This window comes from Cariama cristata, unplaced genomic scaffold (genome assembly GCF_000690535.1).
Source record: "Cariama cristata isolate BGI_N322 unplaced genomic scaffold, ASM69053v1 scaffold18089, whole genome shotgun sequence".
NCBI lineage: Eukaryota > Metazoa > Chordata > Aves > Cariamiformes > Cariamidae > Cariama > Cariama cristata.
Genome location: NW_009634256.1, coordinates 56,963 through 79,312, shown reverse-complemented (window position 1 = coordinate 79,312; position 22,350 = coordinate 56,963). Strand labels below are relative to the sequence as shown.

At 35.9% G+C, this 22,350-nt stretch overlaps 1 protein-coding gene across 1 annotated transcript in view; it reads left to right on the top strand.

The window, feature by feature from the left end:
• The first annotated feature begins 577 nt into the window (after positions 1 to 577).
• UBR5 (ubiquitin protein ligase E3 component n-recognin 5) overlaps positions 578 to 22,350 on the top strand; it is a 71,814-nt gene continuing 50,041 nt past the window's right edge. The window contains exons 1-10 of the mRNA XM_009707091.1: positions 578 to 619; positions 1,098 to 1,179; positions 1,357 to 1,433; positions 2,233 to 2,352; positions 5,472 to 5,661; positions 7,832 to 7,991; positions 14,706 to 14,855; positions 16,828 to 17,021; positions 21,538 to 21,654; positions 21,734 to 21,844. Coding sequence (XP_009705393.1) covers positions 14,714 to 14,855; positions 16,828 to 17,021; positions 21,538 to 21,654; positions 21,734 to 21,844 — 564 coding nt within the window. The 5' untranslated portion in view covers positions 578 to 619; positions 1,098 to 1,179; positions 1,357 to 1,433; ... (2 more) ...; positions 7,832 to 7,991; positions 14,706 to 14,713. The remainder of the gene's footprint in view (positions 620 to 1,097; positions 1,180 to 1,356; positions 1,434 to 2,232; positions 2,353 to 5,471; positions 5,662 to 7,831; positions 7,992 to 14,705; positions 14,856 to 16,827; positions 17,022 to 21,537; positions 21,655 to 21,733; positions 21,845 to 22,350) is intronic.

Sequence of the window (22,350 nt, the reverse complement as noted above, 5' to 3'; positions counted from 1 at the left end):
CTTCTACTAGTTGAAGTTTGTTGTTCATCCCTTTTGATGCTGGCATTTGCGCATCTGTTTCCCTGCCTTTTCTATTTTGGGGAATTTGCTGTCATATTTTTGTCTGTGACATGCCACATACTTGAATTTCCTAGAAAATGATAATCCTGTCTGCTCTGGGATACTGCATTCAAGCTTATACAAGGAAACACATGTATATCTACAGTTAATGCTCATTGCTTCATTTGCTTATTTTGTATGTAAAGTTGTAAATAGTAGTAATGAGGCAGGAGTAGTGGTTTTTGACAGTGACTTGCAAAACACATAGAAATGTAAGAAAACATGGATTTTATGACAGGAGAGCAGTGGAAGGGTAAATCTCTAAAGCAAAAAAACTCCAAACCAAAAACCTGATTTGAAGCTGAACACCATCCAGTTCTCACACAGACTCCCAATACCAAGTAGTATTTATGTCAAGCTTCATTAAATGAGGTGGTAAGATGTTCCCATAATGTTGTAAATATCCTGCTTAAGTGGATGTTTTGTACTGTGGAGGATGTCTTTCAAACAACAACTTCATTTCTTTTTGTTTCAGACTAAGGGAAGTGTCAGAGAAGCTGAACAAATATAATTTAAACAGGTAAGGCATATCACAGTCTACTGTAAATCATTTAGGAAAGTACAATTCTTCTAAGAGCAAATGATTGTACTGTAGATATAGCCTTAGAAAGCCTCAGTACTACTAATACTAAAGTTCGGAAATGCTTCAGATAACACAGTTCTTATATTAGGAAGAAAATGTTAGGTTTTCAGTTATAGTAAATTATATTATTAAATATCCTCCTTGTGGAATGACTCCTTAATTTGAAGTATAACTTCTGTTGTTTATTGCTGATCCAATTAAATGAACTTTATCACGTTTTAAGGTTTTGTTCTGCATTTTCTGTGCCTAATAACCAAAAATACATCATAGTTGCTTCAACTAATGCACGTTTAGTCATTCTTGAATATTTCTATAAAGGTAACTGTCACTGCACATTATTCCTTCCATATATCACTTGTTTTTTATTTTTTTAAAGACTTTAAAAATGTTATACATGCTCACTTTTTGTTTTCAGCCACCCCCCTTTGAATGTATTGGAACAGGCCACTATTAAACAGTGTGTGGTGGGACCAAATCATGCTGCATTTCTTCTTGAGGTAAATTACTTAAATCTGCTCAGATAACAAACTTGAAACCATACAGTTACAATTAATTCTAATGTTAAATTGATCAACATTCTTCAGTAACTGAAGACTTGTTTTTGTGTGTGTGTTTTTCTGTAGCTTGCCTTACATTTCAATTTTGGACACTTGGTTTTCTTGTTTTAAATATAGGATGGTAGAGTCTGCAGGATTGGTTTTTCAGTTCAACCAGACAGATTGGAGTTGGGTAAACCTGATAATAATGATGGGTAAGAAACACTTTTCTTCATATTAAGTCATTGTTTTGAACTGGATAAGCAGCTTGGCTGCTTTTCTTGTTTTTGTTTTTGTTTGTTTGTTTGCTTTTAAACTAGATTGTCTTTGGGTACTTGAAGTACATACATAATGGTTATGGTGATGCAGCCAAACAGCCTAGCTTGACAAACTGGTGTAGGAATAAATAGTAGATGTGATTCTAAAAGAAGTAAGACAAGATCTCTTTAACGTCAAGAAAGAAACCTCTCCAAATATAATCCTTATGAAAGAAACTGTCAGATTGTTAAGCTTCATGTAGAATCCACTCTGAAAGTGGTCCCATCTGGAGAGGCTTACTTTCTAGACGTGTTACCTTCAGGCCAGGTAAGTCCCCCTTAATAGGACTATTTAATGATTCATATTTGAATGTAAACTGCTTCTTAATATCGAATTAGTATACTCAGGCTCAGGTTTACGGACAGAACACCGGGTGGTTACAATTTGTACATATACACTAATTGAAAACTCACAGCATTGGCTAACTCAAATCACTAATTAGCTTAATATGTATTTGCAACTGTGCTGTTATGGATTGCTGATGTACATAAGATCTGTTAGGCATGCTTTCCACTTTCTTTTTCCAGTATAACTCTTAATATACAGTTAGATTAGTTTGGAATATTCCCCAAGGGTGTTGCTTAAGCTGGTATGTTACCAGACTAAGTCCCTGAGAATTTGAACCTGGGATTCCAGGTTTTGTTCTTAACCCATTTGGGATTGTTTTGTGACTGATTTACCATCTTTTACTTTCAGTTCAAAGTTGAGCAGTGGCTCAGGGGCAGGAAGGACATCCAGGCCAGGCAGGACTAGTGACTCCCCATGGTTTCTGTCTGGTTCTGAAACTCTGGGCAGACTGGCAGGCAACACCCTTGGGTAAGTTTTGATAGGATTGAGGCTGCAATCTGTTTGTTCCATATTTGAGTATATGTGTATACACATATATAAATTGTATGCAGTATGTATTAGGGAACGTATAATTACAGCGGTTGTGTAGGTAGGGTATAATAAAAAAAACTTTTATTGACTTGGTTAAAATAATAGATATGCAAGTGACCCTTCAGTACCTAGGATACGTAGCGTTCTTCATGTATTTGTGAAGAATAACTTGGTTTTGGCTGTGTTGTCTTTTTTTAAAATGTTTTTTCCTTGATTTTGAAAATGAGTTTTTAGAGGGACGCTATCAATTTAAACCTTGATAGGCTAGCAGCATAAAGTAAAATTAGTGCATGAGGAAGAATCTTCATTATCTATGTTTGCAGACCTTTGTGTGCCTAGGTTTATTGTGCCTTCCTCTCCCCCGCCCCAAGTAACGAGCGATGTTTTGTTAGTTGGGGTCTTATACATAGGAGTAGGGAACATTTGGAAAAGGTTGTCGCTCAGAACCTTTAAAATTGTACTAAATACTAAATGTACTATACAGATTCAATTTTTTTTTAATCATTAGCTTTAAAATTGATGGTGTCCCTTTATATAGCAATGTAAATTAGTCTTCATTACATAATCACAGTGAACTCTGTGTTACATGCTTTCGTAAGACATGTTGAACAGTGCTGCTTCGTAAGGTTACTAACCATAGAGAGGAGAATTGCATTTACAAACTATGATTTCTGCATGTGAATGATTTGGTAGGAGGGAGGAACTACAGCTTTTTCACAAAGTGAATTTGTTGTTTATGTTACCAAATAAGCTAATTTCATCTGGGGCTTAGTTGCATGACAGATAACCCATGCCCTTGCTATGTCAAAATTTTTGTGAAACCTTTTGTGCATCTGAAGCTAAGATCTGTGTGTGAAATTTCAAAAACAAACTGGTATTGTCATGTTTGGAAACTTAGTGTGGAAAGTGTATGACTCTTTTTTTCCTTGATACTTTTACGTGAGCATAACCAGTTAAAATTGTTTGAAGCTATGTGCTGAAGAGACTGACCCTGAAGAGTTCCTAATTTCTTCCCTTGCATGCTTCAGAACTAGGTAGTTGAAAGTCACTGAACTGGTAAAGTAGCAGTAGACACTATAATTGCTTTATTAAATGAAGGGAATACTTAACTTAATAAACTGAGACAAAAACCATTCAAACTGTGGAGCCCTTAGATTAGATCATGGGATTTGGAAAATTGCTAGTATGCTAGTGGCAGTAGAAAGATGTGGAAAACTAGTAGGTTAGCAGAAAGGAGCAGAAAGATTTCCATTCTATATTAATGTTTATTCTATGTTTAGACACCTTTAATAGGAATATCTGTGTCCTTACGATTTCTTTTCTCTAACAGGGCCAAGTCAGGACATACTTGGAATATTTGAATTGTTATACAAATATAAATAGTTGTACCTGTTAGAGGTCTTAAGTCTGTCATTGATAGTTTATAATTTTAAGTAGAAAAAGCATCTGTAATAAGTATGAAAATGTAATACGTAATCTTTTCTTTAAACACACATCTTCCCTGCTGAGGTCTGAATTGAGAACTGTTGTGCAGGAAGAATTTGACTTCCCCTCAGCCCCCTTACCACCTTTAGAAACAGAGTAACTGGCCCGTTTTATTTAAAATGTCACATTCTTCTTTGGTTTGGATTTGTTTGTTGTGTTTGGGTTTTTTTTTCCCCATTTCCAATAGTATCTTTTTTTAGAACTCTTTTTCTAACTCATGAGACAAGACTTTTCCTAAAGCCATTGATAAATTACTTTTTGTTTTGTCATTGTCTGTGTGGTTGCTGGCTAGAATCCTGAAAATGTTGATGTCTGTGACAGGGCCTTGTCTTAGGCAGATACTGCAGTTATTCTGTGATTGCATGGTCTTGTTGGGAGTTTAAAAACAAACCACCAAAAAAACCCCAAAACAGAACAATAACAATGAAAAGTAGTATGTTAGTAATTAACTTCAGCCATAAAATGTAAGACAAGTATTCTTAATTAATTAACTTTTATAGCTACATGTGGTATAGTTTTAACGTGAATTTATTAGATACTGTTTCAGAGAACATACCTTTTTTCTTGTCTTATTTTAAAATTTTTTATTGACAGGAGTTTGAGGATTAGGGTGGTTGAAAACAGGAAAGTTCTGCTGATACTGATTGTTAAATAGCAATAATACCATATCCAGTATCCTTTAAGGTAGATTTGTACAACGAAGTTGAGTTAACCTTGAAGAACAAACTAGAGTCGTTTAGCCTTTCTTGACAACAGAGTATGTAGTCCTATGTCCAGAACAGATTCAGTTGACACAGTTTTGTGATGTTCAGATTAGTGGAAAGTTGTAATGATGGCGAGTTGTCTATTTCTACAGATCACTGTGGTTTTACTCCCTTTTTTTGATATTGACTCATAGCAATGAAGAAAGTTTGTCAGTTTAGGCATGTTTTTGCAATATATACAGTTGATGTTGATTTCTCCGATAAGAATAGGTAGAGTAGAGTATGTCTCCGGAGATCTCATCCGTGAGGATCAGAGAACTAGCTAATGTAAGATTTGTTTTGCGGTAAAGATTACTTGATTTTTCCAGTGTAATCTTAAGCAATTTCTTAATGTAAATCAAGTCTCAGAAATTTTAGAAGACCTATCTGAGAATAGTGACTTGTCAAACAGAGCCTGCTCAGCATGAAGCTGCTGCATATGTGCTTTTATAGTAGGAAGTTAACAGCTGAGTGTTAGATGTTACACTGCTGATACTGTTGCTTTTAGAAACTCTGGGAATTGCTACATGCACTTATATGTATGTATACATCCATACAACTATATGAGTAGCAAAGAGTGCAACTTCCAGTTGGAGTGCTGTTTTATATTTCTTCTGTGTAATTCAGAACTTTATCAATTGCCTAGTTGTCTTCTTCTTAGTAGTTTTGAGAAATACTTTCCTAGTATTGTCTATGAAGTCAATCTGCGGTATTTTTCAGAGACTGTCTGCAAGTTATTAATAATAAAATTAAAGACTTCTCGATGTAGTCCCCAAAATATCCTGATATATATATAAAAAAACCCACATTATAATCTAAATCTTCTAGAAGTCGCTGGAGTTCAGGGGTTGGTGGAAGTGGAGGAGGATCTTCTGGGAGATCATCTGCTGGAGCTCGTGATTCTCGAAGGCAGACCAGAGTTATACGCACAGGACGTGATAGAGGATCTGGACTGCTGGGGAGTCAACCACAGCCAGTGATTCCAGCATCAGTCATTCCAGAGGAACTCATTTCACAGGTATGTAAGCTAGAAACTGCTTGTTGCCAAAAACCTGGAGAGCTTTTCGTGGCATGTGAACAAGACTGTGTTGTAATAGTAGTGCATTTTCTCCAAGGAGTAATGGCATATAATTGAAAAGATTGACTTTCTCTAGCTGAATTGCCTTTATTCTTAAATGCATAGTGTGTGATACTTTTTTTTGGATTCCAGAGTTTTTGTTTCCCAAACTTCCACCAAGACAAGGTATGTATTTAATCTAGATGAGGGATGTCATGCATTCTTCATTTGCAGATGGAAGATGTAGTGAGAAAAAAGTATTTGACATGTAGCTAATAAGTTTCTTGAAGTATAAGGAAGGGAGGCTGGTTGACTTTTTTCTTTTTTGATAAAAAGAGTGATCCATTTTAGATTTAAATGAAAGACATTAAACATATTTAATCTCTTAATACTAATAATTTTTCTTCCTGGACACCTCTACTTCATTTTCTGTAAATGTAACTGATGAATGTTGGGTATAAATTGCTCTGCTTTTGCCACTTAATGCACTAAAGTCTGAGTAAGCTGACGGACTTTGCATTGTGTGATTAAGTGGAGTTCATTAAAACAACTTTTGTCTCTGTGTTTGAAGAAAATAATGCATTCAAAATATGTGACTAATTAATGCATTTTAATTCTCAGTTCAAAACAAGTTGCTGGTCTACATTTGGAATACAGATGTTAGTTGCTAGGCCAAAGATAATCTGCTTGCATGCTCTGAATGGCCTACGGCATGACTGGCACAGACAGGAGCTAGTGGGCAAGGTATCTACAGACCCACCAGTTACAGACTGGCTTCTAGTTCCTTTCTCTTTTGGAATTCAAAACCCAGTACAAGCTGGGAGCTTCTCCCTTCACAGAGGCAAGATACGGGAGTTGTTGGTTACTCTGAAGTTAGTCCTGCTTTCAGGAGGTGGTTTGGTTAGATGATCTCCAGCGGAATCTTTCAACTGTGGGCTGGTGGGGTTTTTTTGACTTCATTGTTGACCTCCAGTTTTTTTTGAGAGTGTTTACTGACATCCTTGATACCTACATGAAATAGAAAAACAGACTAATATCCCTTAGTCCAGACAGTTCCATTCTGTAATCTAATGTATGGTTTGTTGGTTAAGTTGTAACTTTGCTTCCTTTGCTGTCATCTTTTGCCCTTTTTATTTTTTTTAATAGCATACTTTGTTTACCTTTAAATCTGAAGATATCTAAAATATTTTTGGGGTAACTCTAAAGCAGACCAATGGGAAAGATCTTCACAGCTGGTCTATATAACATAGATTCTACTATGTGTCAAAAATCTGTAAGATTCTGGCATAGAATGTTAGGGCAAAAAGTTTACCTTTGTGTGCTGTTAAAATGACCCTTTCTTTTTTTGCATGTCAACAAACCATTTTATTTGGTGCCTCATTTTTACTGTGTTATGAAAACATTCAGTACTGATTTCTTGCCTCCTTCACACAGTTTGCGATCTCCAAGAACTCTGTCAGCTTCTCTGGCATTCAGTAGAAGGTAGTCTTCTGGAAAAACAAAATACTCTGAGTCCTAGCCTTAGTGGAATACACCAGAATGCTTCTGGTTTTTGTAAATTCATCGCATCTGTTTAACATTTGGAAGGTTTTTCTGCATTTGCACTTTGCTAATAAAAATGTAAATGTTACAAAAACTGCTGAAGATAAGCCTTTAGAAACAGAATTATGAGAAAAACAGAGGAAGTAAGGTGGTTATATTTTGAAGGGCAATGGAAAGAGAAACCAGTGTCAAAAAGACAGGAATTGAGGTGTAGTTTTTGGAACAACAGTTGATTGCAAAACTGTTGATTAACATAGTAAGTTTAAACACTTTCACAGAAACATATAGAACATTCTCAAAACTAGATTTTGCTTATCCTTTAGCTTACAGCATTGAACATTTCAAGAAGTAGATTCTAAGATTCCATTAGGAAATTCTGCACCAAATTTGGAATTCACTGGCCTAACTTGAACTGAGAGAAGTTGACTAGTACAAGATACTGTGAAAAATCTGTGTGAGCCTTTGTATGTACTGTGATTGACTTTTGGTTTCAATTAGACTTCTTTTAGAATTAAGCATTTTTTTTCCTTATGAATAGTGGCTGGTGAGCTGAGAATGACCGGTAACCAATTATACTCTGCTTTTACAGGCACAAGTTGTTTTACAAGGGAAGTCCAGAAGTATTATTATTCGGGAACTCCAGCGAACAAACCTTGATGTAAACCTTGCTGTAAATAATTTGTTGAGTCGTGATGATGAAGATGGAGATGATGGGGATGACACAGCAAGTGAATCATATCTTCCTGGAGGTTTGTATCCTGCAACTTTTGATAAGAAAAAGCCAATTGGTTCTTATTTTTCTGTATTAAAGCGCTGATAGCGTGCTCTGTGCTGTGAAAAGTATGCAGCAAAGACAGTTCTTCCTTATAGGAGCAAAGTCTAAAGATGCGCAAAACAAAAGATGCACTGGGATGTCTTGAGAGATTAGGTCAGGCATTGAAGAATAACTGTTGAACCTGTTTGTGGATGGCATGAAAGTTTTTTGTTTTGTTCTGTTTTTTAGGATTCCAGGCTTTCTAACATCAGCATTACTTACATCTGTATTTTGCTGCTCAATGAGATGCTGAGACTGCTGTGTGGCTTGCTCATAAAAGCTAGTTCTAAAACCTTCTAGCGACTTGCATGTTTTTCACTACTAACATAAATTGTGAGGATACAGCAGTTTTTAGAGCAAAAAATTATACAGCTTTTTTTAAATCAAAATACCTCAAGTGAGGACGAAACAGCTTACAGTTTTTAGTCAGATGGAAAATTTGTTCTTCATCTCAAGTTCTCCTCATAAATGCTCTAGTATTCTGGCTTTACCAGTAAAGTGCTGTAACTGAAGTCCAGCTGGTTTTGAAATATTGAATGTCCCATACAATTGCTTTTTAGAAAAGACTTCGAGTCTTCTTTTGCATTGGCTAAATAGTTATGTAATATTTTGTTCCTGAGTAGTAAACATATTTGAAAACATAGCAGCCAAATGCAATGTTTGTGTTAGGTGCACTGCATGGAAAGAACACATCTAAACTCTGAACATAATAGCTTTTCTTTCTGTGTGTCAAAATGGCATTTTAATATTTTTCTAATAAATGTTTTTTTTTTTCTGCTCATCTGGTTCACCAGGAAGGTTCATGGGCTTCCTCCATCTTTACCTTGTCAATCATGTGATTAGACAAAGTTGTTTTTTTCTTTTTTGTTCTGCAGCAAAGGCCTTGAATTTCATTTTCCTCTTCTAGTTTTAGTTACATCTGTCAAGCTGCTTTATTTTGCTGTAGAATCAAGAATCCTCTGGTGAAAGGGGTGAAAATCTTTAATTTGAGTCTTGTTTTGTAGTGATCAGCTTAATAGCATTAGACAGATGCACTGGAGGAAGTAAACTCTCCTAACTCTTTCCAAGTACTCGGAGCAGGAGTTCTTACTCTAAGCATGCCTGAATGCATTCCTCTGGAAGATAAATCACTGTTAGTAATCATTTACAGTAGAAGTTCCTTTTAACCATACTAACCAGCTTTCTACAGCATTAACTATTCTCTTAGTACCTCTTGAGATCATAAGGATCAGTTAATAGGGACCATCTGACAACCTATGACTGGTAACTTTTATTTGAAGGTGCCTGTGCTACAGTCTGTGAGTCTCTTGTGTTTGAGATAGGGTAAAGTGGCATGCAGAGTTACACTGTCCTCTCTAGCTGTCCGGAAAACAATTTTGTCCTTGGCTTACTTTTTAAAGCTTCTCCCCTGTTTAGACCAATCTTTCCTATAAGGGATTGCAACCTCCTAATATTAGTTGTGGCTTGGGTTTTTTTTCCTTTTTTCTTTTACCCCACAGAGAAACTGGGCTAGCTCTTCCCCAGTTCTTATGGGAAAACACATGGAAATGATAATTGAAATTGAACTTGATATGTCTTAACTCCAGTCTTTAAAGATGTAATTAGCAGTTTGTAGAACATGCTATGCCTTCTCTCTTGTCTTATTTCAGTTTTATGGGCAAATATAATTTTTTTGCACAGAAATGAATTAGTTTGATATCTGAATATGATCAAAACAGCCGAACGCTTGTCAGTGTTGTCATGACTCTACTGTTGGTACATCAAATAGTACAAATTCCCAGTCCTCGCTTGTGTCACATAACCATGCAGGCTAGTTTTCAGGAAAACCTGCTGGCCAGTGAAACTTCCCTTTAGCTCTCTGGAAAAATACCAACATTCTGTCCTTCAGCACTATGTAGAACCTTTTTTTAAGTCTTTCGCTCTAGAAACTTTGCACTCTTCTTGCTTTCACTTGCCATCTCGCCTCTGGTTGGTCTTTTGGAACTATAACATCAGAGTTCATAAAAGAGAACTGTAGATAACTTATAAATACTATATGCATTCAGTTCTTAGGTTTTTATAAATTATTCTGAAAGATAAAGAACTTCTATTTTTTTTCTTTGTTTTTAAATTGTCAAATTATGCTTTAAAGCTTTTTGATTTTGTTCCTTCCAAGCACAAAAAAAGCAAATGACAGACTGCTTTTGCCTCAGGACTTTTGAGGCTCTTGCATTTTGATTAAAAGCATATGCTAATTTTTACGTATTCCTCTCTGCATGTCTGGTGCTTTGTGACCCTTAAATTTAGGGGTTACTGCTTTTAAGCCTTCCAAGACAGAGAAGCTTTTTTTAAACACTGAGAGAAATTTACATTTGATTTTAAAAATAAAAAAAAATTTAAAAAGCTAAGGTACTTTCCAGTCACTGTGACATTAATAAATTCTTGTTTAGTACATCATAATTTCATTAATATATGAGTTGTGATAATTCCAGTTAGTATTGTAAAGGTTATGCATCTGAATTTTTTTTAAGCTAACAAAAACCATGTCTCAGTTCTTCCTGAATACTTGAAAATGTCTTAAGCAAAGAACAGAACTTTACTTTTCTGTACAGATTGCCTTCAATAAGTGTGTCTCATTTATTTTTGGACCCTTATGTAGTTTGATTTTGACTTCTCTGATCTAGTCCTGTTTCTTTTCATTTTGTGATGGTTAACAGAGAGGAATGTGGGTTCATTTGATACATAACAAGTACATAAGGAAAATAATCAAGGTAAAAATTACATAGAACAAGGTCATTTAGCATAGAAAAGACTTGAAGGGCTCTAAATAAATTTTCCAACTCCTATCAGGTTGTATTAGAGGCTTCTTCTGGGCTTTGTTACATTAATCTTCTGTATAGAGATTCTGTAGAGGTTAAAATATTTTTTTTCTTGTTTGTATAGTTCAGATATGTGTGTGTTTCCTCAGTAACTTCTGCATGATGTAGTGGATTCTCGCTAGTGGGACTTGCAAAACATAGATTTGGCAATATCCAGGCTACTTTGGATTTTGGAATTGGGATAAGCTTGTTTAAAAATCCTTTTTTTCTTTTTTTTTTTTTCTCTCAGAGGAGAGAAGAGAGACAGTCTGGTATTGCAGCAGTACTTGCTGTATTGGCTTGCAGCGAAGGGAGATGGGAACCAGAGCATAGCATAGCATAGCATCAGTTCAGTGGCTTGCCTTTGGGGAAAACAGGTGTATGTTTATTCTGTGGTTCTGTTGGTGCGGTTTGCATTTTTTTTGGTTTTTTTTTTGGGTTTTTTAAGATGAACTTCAAGTTGGGTAACGTTTTGAATAAATGTATCTTATCAAGAAATGAGTTCTGGAGTTCTGTTTGAGTCTAGTTTCCTAGGAAACCAAAATACATGTTTCTCTCCCTTTGCTGTCAAAGTTCTGCAATTTAATCCAAACTTGAAAGAGGAGGAGATACTGAAGACATTGGATTCTTGAATATTTCATAAAAGTATGCAGCTGAGAGGAGAGAACTTATGATTGCACCCTTAAGGGAAAAGGTTTAATGTGAGTTGAACTTGAGATCGGAATTGATCTAGGCAACGCCTTCAGTTAATGAATCCAGTGATAATGCTACGCGTGGAGCTGTTGAAAATAAAAATTTTCTTAGTATTTGAATTGCTGCTTATATGCATATTGAAACTCATTTTTTCTGTTGGTGGGGTTTTTTGATTTTTATTTGGGTTTTCCTTTCCTGTGCGCTGGATATCCTTTTCCTTCCAATTTTCAGTGGTATTTACTAGTGAATCATAGGTACTTTCCTACCCAAATGGGTTAATCAGAATTATCGCATGTAAATGTGAAGGGTTGTGGTCTGATTCTAGTCTAACACAGCACAAGAGATGAATGATATCATCCTATGGGATTTTTCTGAAGAGCAGGAAAATAAAATCATACAGAATATTTTTTCCCCTTGATTCTTAAACTGGATGTAGCCTTGCAGTATCTGTGTTCACACAGCGCTAAAAACATTCCAGTGATGTTTGAAGGGGAGTGGATTTGGCTCCTATCCCTACTGGTTTTAGCACTTTTGTTTGCTGGTATAGAAAATGGAAGAAGGGGGATCTCTTGCAGACATATTGGAAGAAAATTAAAATCTGATTTGAAGCTGAAATAAGAGGGTGAGAAAAGGCTTCATTTCCTCACTCATCTTAACGCACATTTAGCCGAAAACCACATCGGTTGGGTTCTTAAGTCTGATGGCTTGTATTTTTACTTTCCTTTTTGGAAACACAGCTAAACTCAAGATGCCTAACATGGCGGAAGGTGTGTGTGTGTGCCAAGTTAGTGTGTGTTTTCTGTCAAGAGGATTTCTGGGTTAGCTTACCATAAAAAAACCCCATATTGTCCATTTTGAACGAGACTGGAGAGTTCTTTTCTGTACTGGCCAATCCTGTTCCTAAAAAGAGATCAAAGTTTTTTGCAATTTTTGGCTAGATAGCGACCAAAAAAATTGAGAATAAGTTGCTAGACTGTAGAGAAGCTGGAGCTTACCTAGGAAGAGATGGTTATAATGGGTGTGGGAGGAGGGAAGAGGAGCAGTGTGTGAATATTGGGAGATACAGCAGAATCTCAGCTGTGTTTGCAGCTCTTAAAGTCTGGTACTTACAGGTTGATACTCTTAAGGTGAGATGTATTGCTGCTTTATCGTTGTGGAAAGCCAGTGGAAAATAGATGAAGTAGCAAGCAGGGTAAGGCTGTCCTGAGTGATCTCAAGTCTTGTAGTAAGACAGAGCCTGTTTGCCAAATCTGATTTTTTTTTTTTTTTTTTTTAACTAGGATTTCCGAGTAGTCTGTCAAGGATGACTTCCTAAAACATACTGCATGAACCATTGAGTCCCAAATGGTGTGCCTTTAGAAGCACAGACTACACTTGAGTGGATTACTTATTTGATGCAAAAAGCATTTGTACAGGTCTTGCTTGCCTTGAAATCCACAGCGCTTACTAGTTACAGCACTGTTTTTCTGGGGACAGCTGTTTGTAGTTAGTATCTGTTACATTTCCTGGAGATGGGCATTTAGAAACTTAAAGATGAATATTCTGATGTGCAGGGATGTGAAGGTCTCTAACACTTTCAGTATCAGTAAGTTTTTGGATACCCTCTGCTTTGTGTTCCTCTCACCGTTCATTCCAAACACTGAGAAAAAGACCTATAATAATCAGTACCTACTGTTAAGAATGCTTTTATTTAACTTCAAAGCTTGATTTCTAGCCACTATTTTGGTTTATGCTTATGATGAGGTAGAGGCTGAGAACTAGATGTGTTGAAATTGTATGTGCTCCTTCTGTGTTTCCTGAAGGGACTCTCTGTATAGCCTCATGTTACCTTCACAAGTGGTTTAAGCAGACGAGATTGTCCTGCTGCCAGAAGGAGCTATCCTGCCATTCCCTTGCATGGTGGTGAGGTTTGTGTGCCTACATGGCTTAGCTGAAACCTAATTTGGGGAGCCTGTGTGTGTTTTTGTTGGTTTTTTTTTTTCAGTCTGATTTGCTTGAAAGTTTGGGAAGGGGCAGAATTGTCTCCTTTGGCAGTAGGGTCCAGTCAGCTTTGCTGCATGTGGTGAGGCACCACATTTGGGGCTGTGTTTGACTACCCAGTTAAGTCAGGCTGAAGATTGCCTCCCACCTTACTTCTATACCCTGTGAAGTATTGTTTCAAGCCAGGTGAATGTGCTAGTTGTAGATTTAGAAATCTCACCTTGCCCCAAGGAGATGCCTGCCAAGGGGATGGAAGGAAGGAGGGCTGTCCTTTCTGTAGCAGCAAGATGGTAGTCGCGTTTAGTTGTCTTGTCAGTCCATATTGCTGGACTTCAATAAATAATATGAATTTTCAGTAGCTTCTTTTGTGTGTGGATAGTAGCTATAGTTTATTAAATGAAAGGGGATTGTTTTATACTTTAATGATGATCAGTACTTCAGAGGAATTCAAGTTTTCTAACATGGAAGCTAGGGCAGTCACAGTATTAAGTTCATCTTTTTGTTTTATCTTTTTTTTTTTCTTTCTTAACCGCATGATATTAAAAATGGTGCATTTTCCAGATATCTGTTGTTGTTCTTAATGTAGCTATCATTTGAATCTTTGTACTGAAAGCTGCAAGCTACTGGCCTGTGAGTTAAAAAAGTACATCATTCTCTGAAAGAAACATTCCATGGAGGAATGTACAGTCTTTGACATCAAGGACGTGGCTCTGTGAAGACCAGCTTACACCAATTTTGTCCTTCCTTAATTCTTGGTCATCTTTGGAGTTCTGCATTACGTGCATGAGTGTGTGTGCACATGCATGTATAGGTATCTATCTTATCCTAGTGGTTCGTTCTTTCAAGTGACAGGCTGAAGTTTGAATTTCTAGGTTACAGAAAAATGTGTTTTGGGCAAGTCTTGTTTGGGAAATGTGGTTAGATAAGTGTGGGAAACTGGTTTTGTTCACTAGTCCACCAAGCTTGATTGTAAATGTGGTTGCATAGGAGGCACATGAGTTTGCACTGGTGAATCTGAAGAGCAGAAATTCAATTAATAGATAGGATTTTTTTTAAAAATATTTGATTAGTTGTTGGTCTCTCTAGCTGATGTTTTAAGTAGCTGATTATTCACTTAAGACCCTTGTCTCCTCTTATAGAGGATCTTATGTCTCTTCTGGATGCTGACATACATTCTGCTCACCCAAGTGTCATTATTGATGCTGATGCTATGTTTTCAGAAGATATTAGTTACTTTGGTTATCCATCCTTTCGGCGCTCATCACTTTCCAGGCTAGGCTCATCCAGAGGTAATTTTGCACCTTTTTTCTTTGTAATAAGTAGTTTGCTGTGGAAAAAGCTAGTGATAGTACACACTGGTGGTTTAGATTCTGATTTAATGAGAAAGTAGACTGTGATATGTTGTCAAATATAGAGTAGACAAATAGACTGTTACTCACTATCAAAATTATTAATGAATTCTGAATATTAGCAGGTAAGTTCTGCAAGAACCTTGATAGTAATGTATTTTAAATCTAATTGTTGATCATTGGTGTTGCAAGGTGTCATAAAATTTTTGCATGTTAAGTTTATTTTAAACTGTAGTGTAAGTACCTACTAATACTTAGATTGCATTACAAAGATATAATTTGGCTCAAAAATGAGTAACAATTGATGATATGCAGCATTCCTAATTTTTTAATTTTTTTTTTCCTTTTCTTTCTTTTGGGTTGCTTTTTGTTCACTGTTCTTCACGTTTCCTTAATTGTTCCATGAGAGAAGTTAACCTTTATGGAATGAGGAACTTTAGATACTAAGGAGGGAGAAAAAAATCTAAAATTTCCTTCTTGAAGCATTTTTATAGTTGGATAAGGAGAACTATTGGCAGCTGATAAAAAAAACCTCCTTGAGCAGTGTTAAGGCATTTTACCTTTTTTTTTTTAAAAAAAGATTTATAACAGACCATGCAGCAATTTCCTATCTTTTTGAAGCTGTTGCGCAAATGCCTAGAATGTTTCCAAACTGTTAATCCAACCTCTCCTGTGATTGTTTGGTTAGTACAGTTTTGTTGCCTTTCATGAACATGTTTTAGTGTATTAATTGCTGAACATTGTAAGTTCCTGTTACAAAATTATTAGTCAGGGATCAGCATGGTGTTTGCTAGAAAATAAGTACAGTACTTTATGAAATATATCTGTAAGACAAGCTGTCATGTTTGGCTTATGTAAAAACTTTCCAATTTGTCTAATAAAGCAAAAGACCCAAGACTTGGCGTAATTTGTTGAAACTATGATATAATAATGTGATCATCTCATACATGTAATTCCAGTTGATTTTTGTGAGCCTAAGTGAAGTACGTAATAGGTTAAATGCATTATGTGCATGTACGAATATTCAGCATCTGACATAACTCCTAAATTCCTCCTTTTTTTTCCTTTCCTAAGGTTATTCTATATAAGACGTTACCACGAATTTTATAATCCTTATTTTCCATGCATAGTTGACTCTTGGAAAGTTAGTTTGATTACCTGATTTAAAAAATTTATCTGCATGAGCGAACTGCAGAGTACTGGCTTTAGACAGTTTGTAGGCCAATTGGAGGGGAAGCATTTTGGTAAGGAACATTTTCCTACAAGGATCCTTTTAAAAACTTGTCTGACTCTTGAAAAGTTTTCATTTGATCTACTCAAAACAGATACACTTTAATTTATTAAATCCAGTCCTATGGAATATTGCTTTAAACAAAAGGGGTTGGATTATCAAACATGTATACGAAAGCTTTTCTTAATGCTTGCTTTCTTTAACCTTTTCAAATTACTGTTTTTTGGGGAAAGTTGTTACGAAACTCTCTAATAAATACTCTTTTTTGGTTTGCATAAAGATACCTAACAGACTATATAGACTTAGATTTTTTTGTTGTTGTTACTACATTGATAAAACAATACTACAAAACTGCATATTGTACTATAAAACTTTAAATTGCAATGTTAAATGTATTTGGCCTCCTATGATGCAAATGAGAATGTGTTAGCATTTTTTTTATAGTGCACAAAACTGTAAGACTTCTATATTTCTAGCTTATTTTTATGTTTAGTAATTCTAAAGTACATATGCTTGAAAGCGTTAGTATGTTGAATGTTGCATGTCAGGACTTTATTTTTAATCTATGTGAGTAGATTTAACTGCTGTTAGTTGCATCCTGAAGGGTCTTTACTAGAGAGTGGCTTACTTTTATCCCACTGGTGTGACCCAATTGCATACCAGTTCTCCTTCTTCCCTTAGAGAGAGACTCTGAGCTGTTGCGTGAACGTGAGTCCGTTTTACGTTTGCGTGAACGAAGGTGGCTTGATGGAGCCTCATTTGATAATGAAAGAGGCTCTACAAGTAAGGAAGGGGAACCAAACCTGGACAAGAAGAATACACCTGTTCAAAGTCCTGTTTCTTTAGGAGAAGACTTGCAGTGGTGGCCAGATAAGGTATTGAATTTTTTTACTATTTTATTTGCATGCTGTGGAATAGATCTGTTTATTTTTTCCAAATAAATACTCTGTTTCCGTTTTGAATATTATGTCTCAGTTTATGTGAGATAATATAATAAAGCATATTTTTTATTATGCACTTATGAAAATTGTAAATAACTAGTTACACCATTATAGCTGCACTTCTGTTATTACTGTTTTAATTTTCTTCTCCATGTGTTTTGAAGGTACTGCTGTAGATCATAAAGTTTGCGGTTTTTCTTTTCTATTTTCACTAAGGTGCTCAAAGCATTTAAATGGCAATAGGAAACACATGAAACAATTTGAACTATCCTTCATCAAGGAAACCTTTTTATTGGTTAGCATTATTATTCCCAGAGATACTTTCAGGTTGAGTGGATTGGGCTTTTAAGCAACAACAGTGAAAGCTGACATTTATTTGCAGTTGTGTTTTGAGTTGACCAGTAACTTAAATGAGTATTGGTTGTTCCTTCAGAATTCCTTTGGCTTTGATTAGCTGGTTTTCTTTGTAACCCTAATTCCATTTCCAAGGCAAGAAGTAATTCCCACATGAGATATAAGAATAATAGGAACACCAGCTGTATGTTGCTATCTGGATATCTGTGGATGCCTAGATGCTTGGGGAAATGACTTTAAAAAACAAAACAACCCAAACCAACCAACTAAACCAAAAAACTTTCCCAGGAATGGAAGTGACAATCTACGCTTATTAGAGTAAATTTTATGGACTTGGGTAGTCTTTCTAGTGTTCCCATTTCTGTGTGTCCACAGTATCTGTGAGGTTGCTATTTTGATTTGTCGTGCTTTCTTTTTCTATGTCTCTGTTTTTTTTTCCTTTCAGACTAAATATAGATAGAGAGCTTGAAGAGAGAGGCTTATTTCTGCTTACAGCAGCTCACCTTTAGGTGCTGTCATCTTCATTTGGGCATTCAAACTGAGCAATGAAGATACCTATAAAGAATGTTTGTCTAATAGTTGCTCTCCCAACCAGACTTTTTATGTCTAAAGTATGATTTTATTTTTTCCAGCTAGTAAAGTTGAACTTCTGTGTCAGTGAAAATTGGCAGCTTTTGTGCCCCCTTGCTTTGTCATAATGGTAGGATGAGAGAGTCATCTAGCTTGGGTAGAGAGAGATTTCAGGGGGTTTAGCATGAAAGAATAAATGTAGTTTAGATTTGGAATACTAAGTTGTTATTCTTTTTATTTCCACTGCTGTGTTTTGGTAACATTATTATGGCCATTATTACTGTTGTGGTTTTTGTTTTGTTCGGGTTTTTTACTACTTAAGGAATGTTTTTCATGTTAACCCCATTCTTCTCTCTGGCCCTCAAAGTTAGTAACTAAATTAGGATCCCCCCTGCCCCCGATGGGGTTTTCCGTTGTTTGCAAACTCAGCAGATCCTGCTATAGGACAATTATTGCGGTCTTTCATTGGGCATCTTTTATGGAATTAATTTGCTGTGATATCTAACATATGCTTCTTCAGTTTAAATATACTGGACAACTTCTAAGACACCTGTTTACATATGGAGTCATATAAACCCTGGCTTCCAGTTAAATGAAGGTGTCTTACTGGAAAGGCCTTTTATATTTATCCAAAAGTAGTTAAACTTTTCATCCTGTTCTTCAGCTGAACATTCATGAGAAACTGTTCTGCATCTTTCTTGCTATAGCCCCACTCTGAAGTTTTGTTGGTTGTATTTTCCAACAGAAATTCTTCAAGGTGAAGCTTGAGGGAGATGATTTAGCTGAGAGGCCAGTTAAGCGGTTTCTTCCATTTTGAAAACTGGAAAGGAGGTCTTGAAATGTTAACGGAAAAGAGCGTAAGCTAGGGGAGAGATTAAAGTTCATGAGGAATCGCTACAAAATAGCCAGTCTTGTTTGCAAATATTTTTCCTTAATTTTTCATTATTTTGATGTTTAGCATTAGCGAAGGAACTGTAGTAGTCCATGATGAGGATGATTAACTTGTGTTTGTGTAGGTAAAATACCAGCTTCAGAGGAAAGAGTAAAACTTTTGGAAAGCTGATAGTGTCCCCAAATGCATCAGTGTCACCCATAATCTGAGACAAACGATGTTGAGACATGTTGCATAGGTACTGAGTTTTCTCCACCAAATAAGTGAAATCAACTGCTCAAGAATTCAAGTCAATGAATGAATTCTTCTGATAGTTCAAATCTTGGAGCGTAGTAATATTAGTCTACACTGCCATGTATCAACATTGTGCCATGCATATCAGGGCCACTCTGTAATGTGGCAAGTATGGCTGTGTTTTTTTGCTAGACTGAGTTAGGTGCAAGCTGAGCCTTTAATTTGTTCAAGTAGGTATATTCTGCTTAGCTATTGAGATACTAAGATTTTGTCAGCAACCTGCATCATCAAGTATGTAATTTCTCTGGTCTGGAGACAGAATTTATAGTTGGACACATACGACTCTGGTTACAGAACAAGAGCTGTCATGTCATTCATGCATCTTTGTGCCGTTAGTCTTTTGAATGGCTTCCTGGAGGTGTCTGTAGCATTGGTCCTGTAGCGTTTAGATCACAACTGCTAATGTTTTGATGGAAGGGAGAGAACAAACATTGAATGTCAGGTCTCTTTCGTGTTGAGCTTGTGGTATAAAACTGTTTGTTATACAAAGTTGTAAAAGATATTGGCAGGATTAAAAGTAAGAATGATATTGTCTTGGAGCAAAAATTAATTGCTTTTCATACTTAACTTTGAGGCATTAGGCCAAATAACTTCTGAAGATTCATTTATGCTGACAAGAGCAGAGACACATCTCATTAGATGATAGTAGGTTCTGATGGCAGTTCTTTCTCAGAATATGCAATATTTATATGATGTCAAGTATTAAACATGACACAGATTGGCATTTGTGCTACTTCTGTGCTGTGTTGGTAGATGCCCTCCAAAGCAAAATAGTTCTCTTATGATTTAAGTAAGTCTAGGTCTTGTTATAAGGGTGTGAAAGAGAATTGCTTGTGATTGCTTCTGTCCTTTTCTGCTGCCCTTTTTCTCTTCTTTCACAAAGCATTGGTAAACATTTTGAGCTATTGCTAAGAGATGTACTGAGTCCTGTGTTATGCAAGGACACGCTCACACCTCTTGAAATGTGCACTTCTGGGCATGAAAATAGTAAAAAAAATAGTATGAATCCAGATTTATATAACTAAAAATGTTTCCAGTTGTAAAATTCTGTAACTGCAAGAAAAGTATCTTAATTTAGGGGGCAGATAAATGTACTGGATGGTGGACTTTTTTAATGGCCTGACACAGAGTTCAATTTCGCATCAGATGATTGAATTGCTTAAATGTGATATATTGTAATCTAAGAGAGGCAGCTAAAGACATTGGTCTGGGAGAGAAGACTAGTTATCATGTACCTGTCTTTCAGATTTGTAGCTGCAGAAGGCAGCATTTGATTTTATACTAGTTTAAGTTGTTTTTTCATTCTTTAAAAGCTGTGTCCTCCCTTAAGTGGAAGGGAACTTTTAGTTCTTACCAGTAAAGAAGTTTAAAAGAACGTGGTTGTCCTGTAGCTGCACTTGCTGAGGAGTAGCGAATGGATGTGCCTTACAAATGTTTCTCAGTAAACACAAGTAAATGTTTTGCGAAATCACGCAAATTCACAGGTCTGTAGTTTGAGATTTGTTTCAATGCAAGAGGGAACAGGAATTTGGAAAAAGTGAGATTGTAACTGTTGTGTAGTTGCTGCAACATTGGTACACAACCAGGTCTAAGAGAGGGGAAAAACAGGCCTGTGAGATTTCAGTAAGGCACAGGATGAAGCAGTTGAGCAAAGTGGTACTATCTAAGTAGGAGAAAGATGCCATGTCAATTTTGGTAAAATGTTAAAAAAGAGAAACAGGGGGAGAACAACCCATAATTAGAAGTTTTTCCAGCATATCAGGTCATAATGATGCATTAATGTGACATATAGCACACTGATTTTTTTTTTAATTTTTTTTCCCCTAAACTAGATCTTGTTTGCAGTTGCTTATCTTCAGAAGTGAAAGATAAGAGTTGTTTAATTGATGGGGCAGTGAATTTGATAGTTGATTTCTCGAGTTGCTTTTTTGTTCATTTCAAAAAGCCAGAATTTTAGAGAGAAGCTTTTTTTTAAAAAATGTCAGAAGTCAAGAGGTCTTCTCATCTTCAGTTCTATAAGTGGTATTGTGTTCTTAAAATATTGTGTAAGCTGTTAATAAACTGTCCAACTTAATTGCCATATATATGTTATTGCTGAACTTCAGGAAAATAATATCTATTTCTTTCCTCCTTCACTCTGTCAAAAGCAACAATACTTTTTTTCTGTGTGTGTTTGAGGGCATGCTGGAGTTGAGACAAGCTGCATATTTTTTATTTTCAAGTTCAACATTCATGGGAATGTTAAGTTTTTATTCAAACAGTTACAAGTTCATTTTTTTGCATTTATATATATGCATTTATAATATGGCTGTCTTAGACTTCGTGTTTCTATCTTTGTAGGATGGAACAAAGTTTATTTCTATCGGAGCTCTGTATTCCGAGCTCGTGGCTGTTAGCAGTAAAGGAGAGCTCTATCAATGGAAGTGGAGTGAATCAGAGCCTTACAGAAATGCACAGGTACTGTACCTCTTTAAATGCTTACCTTCAGAATTATTTATATGCTTTGAATATCTAAAATATTTTTTTGTTTCCAAAGAATCCTTCGCTACATCATCCACGAGCCATGTTCTTGGGATTAACCAATGAAAAGATAATGCTCCTTTCTGCAAATAGTATTAGAGCAACTGTTGCCACTGAAAATAACAAGGTATGAAATGGATGCCCTTTGCTGAATTTGACAAAGCTGTTTTTTTCAGTTACTTGCAGTATATTAGAGAAGATCATTCTTCAGCTTCGTCAATAGTAGAAAGTACTTAATTTGTTTGTCCATTCCACTTCTTTTCATCTATACAGATGTAAAAACAAAACAGAAACCCAACCAGTGTTTTGTAAAAATGCAAAAAGGTTAAAAAAAAAAATAAAATCTGGCAGATTTACAGCTGAAACAGTGAAAAGATACCTGTTTTACCTGATTATCTGAAACACTTGACTTTTGCCATTACAGTAGAAACTGATGCTGATTTAGAGAATAGAGAAGCTTGCTAATGTTTTGTATATATTTACTAGAAAAACTAAAGGCGTTCAAGCTTTCAGTGTTGTAAAGTAAGTTATCTAAATGTGCTTTTCTGCCTAGTTATGAGTGAACTTGAAACTGATTTGGTAAAGTACATGCACTTGTTGAAGTATTTTTATGACATCTCTATTTTTTTTAAT